Source organism: Cebus imitator, unplaced genomic scaffold, assembly GCF_001604975.1.
Source record: "Cebus imitator isolate Cc_AM_T3 unplaced genomic scaffold, Cebus_imitator-1.0 Scaffold118, whole genome shotgun sequence".
In the NCBI taxonomy this organism is placed as follows: Eukaryota; Metazoa; Chordata; class Mammalia; order Primates; family Cebidae; genus Cebus; species Cebus imitator.
Window position 1 is genome coordinate 1,098,144 of NW_016107433.1, and position 7,073 is coordinate 1,105,216.

Consider the following 7,073-nt stretch of genomic DNA (forward strand, 5'->3'; position numbering starts at 1 on the left):
CTAGATCAGACACCTCTGCAAACCCAGGCAGGCAGACTCAGCAGTCAGTCACCACCTCAGGGCCAATGTGGCCAAATAGCAGTTAGCACCCAGTAAGCAAGGCATCAGAATAGCAAAATTCTCTTTCTCTCAAGTCCTAATCCTAAATGTCTACACATGTACAGGAATGTTCCTCCCAGGGATCCCACAGGCCCCCATCCTCTTACACTGATTGCTATTTCTCCTGGGTTTTTCTCCTGGTTAACAGCACTACTAATCTAGCCATTTTCCCACCTTTCCTTCTTGCAAGTGCACCCCATCTGTCACCAAGTCCTGCGGGGCCACACCTGGGCCTTTTTCCTGCACCCATCCCCACTGCCTTACCTCAGGCCATCTGCCTCTTCTCCTGGTCTTTACTCTGGTCCATCCTTCATGGTTTCACTAGAGGCCTTTTTCAATGCAACTGCTCCAGCTGCTGCCCATTCACCAAGAACAGGCCAGAGGTCTGGCCCCATCTGACTCCAGCCTGTCTGTTTACCTCCTGGACTAATGCTGCCCTCACTGCTGCTCCATAGCAACCAGCACCAAAGTCTGGGTCAGGTCACAGGCACGCAAACCACCACCATATAATCTATGTGAGAGCTCCCCAAACTTCTCATCCAATGCCAAACCTTGCTCCAACAAGCGCCACCAAGCCAAGATCATGACCAGGATACTGCTGCACTCTGAGCATCCTCCCCGGGCTGGATAAATGCTGCTGACTGGTTGGATGAACAAAGGCATGCCCCTGCTACCCTCTATTCACCTGAAAGGGCTCCAATGCCTGGAAATGGTGCAGTACCCCAGAGCTCAGCAGAGGTGACACTGCCTTGAGCACTTGCCCCTGAGCCTCTCACCAACCAAAGTGACTCCTCAGAGCACAGCCTCCAAGGTCTCTTATGCACGCACCAAGACTATGGCCATTCTTGGTGTAGAAGCAGGTGCCATTGATGAGGTTGACGCAGCAGCCGATCACATCTCCTGTGGTGAATGTGGGACCATAGGGCTGGCCAGTCCCCGAGGAGCAGAAGGAATGCCCATCATCACCATGGTAACCATAGGAATGTTTGTCCCAACCTGTGGGGGAACAGCAGAAATAACTGAGTAGGTACTTTAGGGAGGAACAAAACATTTGCAGAAGCCCACCCAGGTCTCTCAGTCTCTCCTCAGCCTGCTTCACCTCTGTCAGCACTCTCGGCCTCTCACAGAGCCACCAACAGACAGTCTGGCTGTGAGTCCAGCAGGTGACCGCCCAAGCAGCTGATGCAGCCCCACAGAGGAATGATCCCACACTGCAGTTAACAGGAACACACAAGAGGGAGGTGCAACAAGGAGGTGGTCAGGGGAAGCCTTGTGAAGTGGCAGGAGCTGGAAGTGACCTTGGAAGTACATCTGTGGGTTGTTTAAAATGTATTTTAAATTGAGAATTGGTTTACATAAGATTCTCTATTTTTATTTTTTTTGAGACAAAGTCACCCAGGCTGGAGTGCAATGGTGCAATCTTGGCTCACTGCAACTTCCACCTCCCAGGTTCAAGCGATTCTCTTGACTCAGCCTCTGGAGTAGCTGTGGTTACAGGCACATGCCACCACACCCAGCTAATTTTTGTATTTTTAGTATAAACGGGGTTTCAACATGTTGACCAGGTTGGTCTCAAACTGCTGACCTCAGGTGATCCTCTGGCCTCGGCCTCCCAAAGTGCTGAGATTACAGGCATGAGCCACTGTGCCCGGCTGATTCTTCCTTTTAAACTGTACAATTCAAATCAGTTTTACTCAATGTATACAGTTGCATTACTACCACCACCACAATCAAGACACAGAACATTTCCATCACTCTAAAAAAGTTCCCAGCTGAGTATGGTGGCTCATGCTTATAATCATAACACTTTGAGAGACTAAAGTGAAGTCGGGAGGTCAAGATCAGCCTGAGACAACATAGTGGGACCTTATCTCTATAAAAAATTTAAAAAATTGGCAGGGTGCAGTGGCTCGCACCTGTAATTCCAGCACTTTGTGAGGCTGAGGTGGGCGGATCACCTGAGGTTGGGAGTTTGAGACCAGCCTGACCAACATGGAGAAACCCCATCTCTACTAAGAATACAAAATTAGCTGGGTGTTGTGGCACATGCCTGTAATCCCAGCTACTTGGGAGGCTGAGGCAGGAGGGTCACTTGAACCGGGAAGGTGGAGGCTGCAGTGAGCTTAGACTGTGCCATTGCACTACAGTCTGGGCAACAAGAGCAAAACTCTGTATCAAAAAAATTGCCAGATGTGGTGGCACCTGCCTGTAGTCCCAACTACTCAGGAGGCTGAGGTGGGAGGATTACTTAAGCCCAGGAGTGCAAGGCGGCACTCCAGCCTGGGCAACAAAGTGAGACCCTGTCTCCAAAAAAAAAAAAAGTTTCCTCAGGTATCTTGGCAGTCAATTTATGCCACCCATCCCCAGTTGCTGGCAACACTGATCTGATGTGTTCCTACGGTTTTGCCTTTTCCAGAATTTCACATAAATGGAATCATAGAACATGTGGTGTCTTGCCTGGCTTCTTACATTTAGCACAATGCATCTGTGACTTACCCATATTGTTAGGAAGCAGTGTTCCGTTCCTTTTTATTGCTGAGTAGTACTCCACGTTATGGATACACCCCAGTTTTTCTATCTGTTTATACACCAGTTGATGACATTTGAGTTATAATTTTTAGCTATTATGAATAAAGCCAACAAATGGTTGCCTTGAGGTATTTGCACGGACATATGTTTTCATTTCTCTTGGGTAAATACTTTTTTATTTTTAATTGCATTTTAGGTTTTGGGGTACATGTGAAGAACATGCAAGATTGTTGCATAGGTACACACATGGCAGTGTGATTTGCTGCCCTCCTCCCCATCACCCACATCTGGCATCTCTCCCCTTGCTATTGCTCCCCAACTCCCCACCCCCCACCGTCCCTCCCCTATTTCCCCCCAACAGACCCCAGTGTGCAGTGCTCCCCTCCTTGTGTCCATGTGTTCTCATTGTTCAACACCCGCCTATGAGTGAGAACATGCGGTGTTTGATCTTCTGCTCTTCTATCAGTTAGCTGACAATGATGGTTTCCAGGTTCATCCATGTCCCTACAAAGGACACAAACTCATCGTTTTTGATGGCTGCATAATATTCCATGGTGTATATGTGCCACATTTTCCCTGTCCAGTCTATCATCGATGGGCATTTGGGTTGGTTCCAGGTCTTTGCTATTGTAAACAGTGCTGCAGTGAACATTCGTGTGCACGTGTCCTTATAGTAGAACGATTTATAATCCTTTGCATATATACCCAGTAACGGGATTGTTGGGTCAAATGGAATTTCTATTTCTAGGTCCTTGAGGAATCGCCACACTATCTTCCACAATGGTTGAAGTAATTTACACTCCCACCAACAGTGTAAAAGTGTTCCTATTTCTCCACATCCTCTCCAGCATCTGTTGTCTCTAGATTTAATGATCGCCATTCTAACTGGCGTGAGATGGTATCTCAATGTAGTTTTGATTTGCATTTCTCTGATGACCAGTGATGATGAGCATTTTTTCATATGTTTGTTAGCCTCATGTATGTCTTCTTTCGTAAAGTATCTGTTCATATCCTTTGCCCACTTTTGAATGGGCTTGTTTTTTTCTTGTAAATCTGTTTTAGTTCTTTGTAAATTCTGGATATCAGCCCTTTGTCAGATGGTAAACTGCAAAAATTTTTTCCCATTCTGTTGGTTGCCGTTTCACTCTAATGACTGTTTCTTTTGCTGTGCAGAAGCTGTGGAGTTTGATTAGGTCCCATTTGTCTATTTTGGCTGGGTAAATACTTACAAGTGGTACTGCTGGGTCATAAGATAAGTGTATGTTTAACTAGATAAGAAACCGTCAAACTACTTTCCAAATTGGATGTGCATTCCACCCAGCAATGTATAAGCTTCATATCTTCTTCAGTATTTTTATTCAGTTTAGTTTTTTTTTTTTTTTGGCCTTTTACTATATATATAGTGGTTTTAATATCATTGTGGTTTTAACATACTATCTTTTCATGTACTCATTTGCAATCTATTTGTTGAAAAACTATTCAACTATTCAAATTTTTAACTCATTTTTTATCGGGTTGTTTATTGTATTGCACTTGTTTACTGTATTACACTGTAAAGGTTCTTGATATATATTAGATACAAATTCTTTTATGTTTTGTGAGTATTTCTTCCAGTCTGCAGCTTGTCTTTTTTTTTTTTTTTTTTTTTTTTTTGAGACAGGGTCTCACTCTCTCGCCCAGAGTAGGAGTGCAGTGGCCCAATCTCAGCTAACCCCAATCTCTGCCTCCCAGGCTCAAGGGATTCTCCTGCCTCAGCCTCCTGAGTAGCTGGGATTACAGACCACAGCTGCCATTATGCCACAACTGCCAGGCTAATTTTTGTATTTTTAGTAGAGACAGGGTTTCACCATGTTGGCCAGGTTGGTCTCAAACTCCTGACCTCCAATGATCCACCCACTTTGAACTCCCAAAAGTGTTGCGATTACAGGCATGAGCCACCGTGCCCAGCCTCATTTTTTTAAGTGCCTATTAATTAATTAATTTAATTAATTCATCTATGAACATGGCATATCTCTCCATTTACTTATAATCTTTATCTCAGTAGTTTTGAAAAAATTATCCCTTACATGTTTCATTTCTATGCTATTATAAATGATATTTTAAAATTCCAGCTTCCAATTGTTTCTTGCCATTATTACTATTATTTTTTTTTGAGACAGGGTCTCATTCTGTCATCTAGGCTGGAGTGCAGTGGCATGATCCTGGCTTACTGCAACCTTCACCTCCTGAGTTCAAGCGATTCTCCTGCCTCAGCCTCCCAAGTAGCTGGGATTACAGGCATGTACCACCATGCCCAGCTAATTTTTGTATTTTTAGTAGAGACAGGGTTTCGCCATGTTGGCCAGGCTGGTCTTGAACTCCTAACCTCAAGTGATTTCCCCACCTTAGCCTCCCAAAGTGCTGGGACTACAGGTGTGGGCCAACACACCTGGTCTGCTTCTTGCTATTAAATTAAAATAGAATTAATTTTGGGCCAGGCACAGTGGCTCACGCCTGTAATCCCACAATTTTGAAAGGCCGAGGAGGGCGGATTATCTGAGGTCAAGAGTTTGAGGCCAGCCTGGCCAACATGGCAAAACCCTGTCTCTACTAAAAATACAAAAATTAGTCAGGCATGGTGGCAGGCACCTGTAATTCCAACTAGTCAGGAGGCTGAGGCAGGAGAATCACTTGAACCCAGGAGGCAGAGGTTGCTGTGAGCCAAGATCGAACCATTGTATTCCAGCCTGGGCGATAGAGTGAGACTCTGTCTCAAAATTTAATTAATTAATTAAATTAAATTTGGAAAATTAAATTTAAGGGAAATGGAGTCAAGGTTTCCTCCTCTTCTTTTTTTTTTGAGACAGAGTCTTGCTCTGTCGCCCAGGCTGGGGTGCAGTGGTGCAATCTCGGTTCACTGCAACCTCCACCCCCTGGGTTCAAGTGATTCTCCTGCCTCAGCCTCCCAAGTAGCTGGGACTACAGGCACCAACCACCACACTGGCTAATTTTTATATTTTTAGTAGAGACAGGGTTTCGCCATATTGGCCAGACTGGTCTCAAACTCCTGACATCAGGTTATCCGCCCACCTCGGCTTCCCAAAGTGCTGGGATTACAGGTGGCAGCCACCATACCCAGCCAAGGTTTCTTTTTTAAGTGATTAGAAGGTTCTAAAATTAGATTACAATGATGATTGCACAATTCTTTAAATATGCAAAAAAAAACTACTGAATCATACACTTTAAATGGTTCAGAACTCCATGGTATTTTAGCTCAATAAAGCTGTTTAAGATATCTGCACATGTGTTATGTGTGTATGTATATATGCATGTATGCACATACAGAGAGTATTTTATTTTTATGTATTTACCTGGTATCCTACAACCTTGTTAAACTCACCAATTCACTCTGGTAGCTTTTGTTGAAGATTCTTTGAGATTTCTTTTTAATACAGGTGATTCTACTGTCTGAAAATAGTTTGATTTCTTCCTTTCCAATCTGTATACCTTTTATGTCTCTACCCTGCCTTGCTGCACTGCCTAGACCCTCCAATACAGTGCTGAACAGAAACCATGAGAACAGAAGTGAGACCTCTGAAGGGCACCAAGCTTCGTTTGTTTGTTTATTCGAGACAGGGTCTTATTTATTTATTTATTTACTTACTTACTTGTGACAGGATCTTCCTCTGGCACCCAGGCTAGAGTGCAGTTGCACAATCTTGGCTCACTGCAACCTCTGCTTCCTAAGCTCAAGCGATCCTCCCACCTCAGCCTCCCAAGTAGCTGGAACTATAGGCATATGTCACCACATCCAACCACCAAGGTTTGTTTGTTTTTTTTTTTTTGAGACAGAGTTTTGCTCTTGTTGCCCAGACTGGAGTGCAATGGCGTGATCATGGCTCACTGAAACCTCCACCTCCTGGGTTCAAGAAATTCTCCTGCCTCAGCCTCCTGAGTAGCTGGGATTACAGGTATAAGCCACCATGCTAGGCTAATTTTTTGTATTTTTAGTAAAGACAGGGTTTCACCATGTTGGTCAGGCTGGTCTCGAACTCCTAGGGTGATCCACCTGCCTTGGCCTCCAAAAATTCTGGCTTGCGCCACCGTGCCTGGCCCCAAGATTTTAAAAAAATTTACTACTAATGGCTGGGTGCGGTGGCTCATGCCTGTAATCCCAGCACTCCAGGAGGCTGCAGTGGGTGGATCACGAGGTCAGGAACCCCATCTCTACTGAAAATACAAAAAAAAAAAGATTAGCCGGGCTTGGTGGCGGACACCTGTAATCGCAAGTACTCAGGAGGGTGAGGCAGGAGAATCACTTGAACCCGGGAAGGCAGAGGTTGCAGTGAGCTGAGATTGGGCACTACACTCCATGCCTGGGCAACAAGAATGAGACTCCGTCTCAAATTTTTTAAAAAAATTACCATTATTGGCCGGGCGCGGTGGCTCAAGCCTGTAATCCCAGC

General features: G+C 44.9%; 1 protein-coding gene across 2 annotated transcripts in view; it reads right to left on the reverse strand.

Moving 5' to 3' along the window:
- RANBP10 (RAN binding protein 10) overlaps positions 1-7,073 on the reverse strand; it is an 86,581-nt gene that overhangs the window by 16,484 nt on the left and 63,024 nt on the right. For both annotated transcript variants that reach the window (XM_017539413.2, XM_017539415.2), the window contains exon 4: positions 928-1,095. In XM_017539413.2, the coding sequence (XP_017394902.1) occupies positions 928-1,095 (168 nt within the window). The remainder of the gene's footprint in view (positions 1-927; positions 1,096-7,073) is intronic.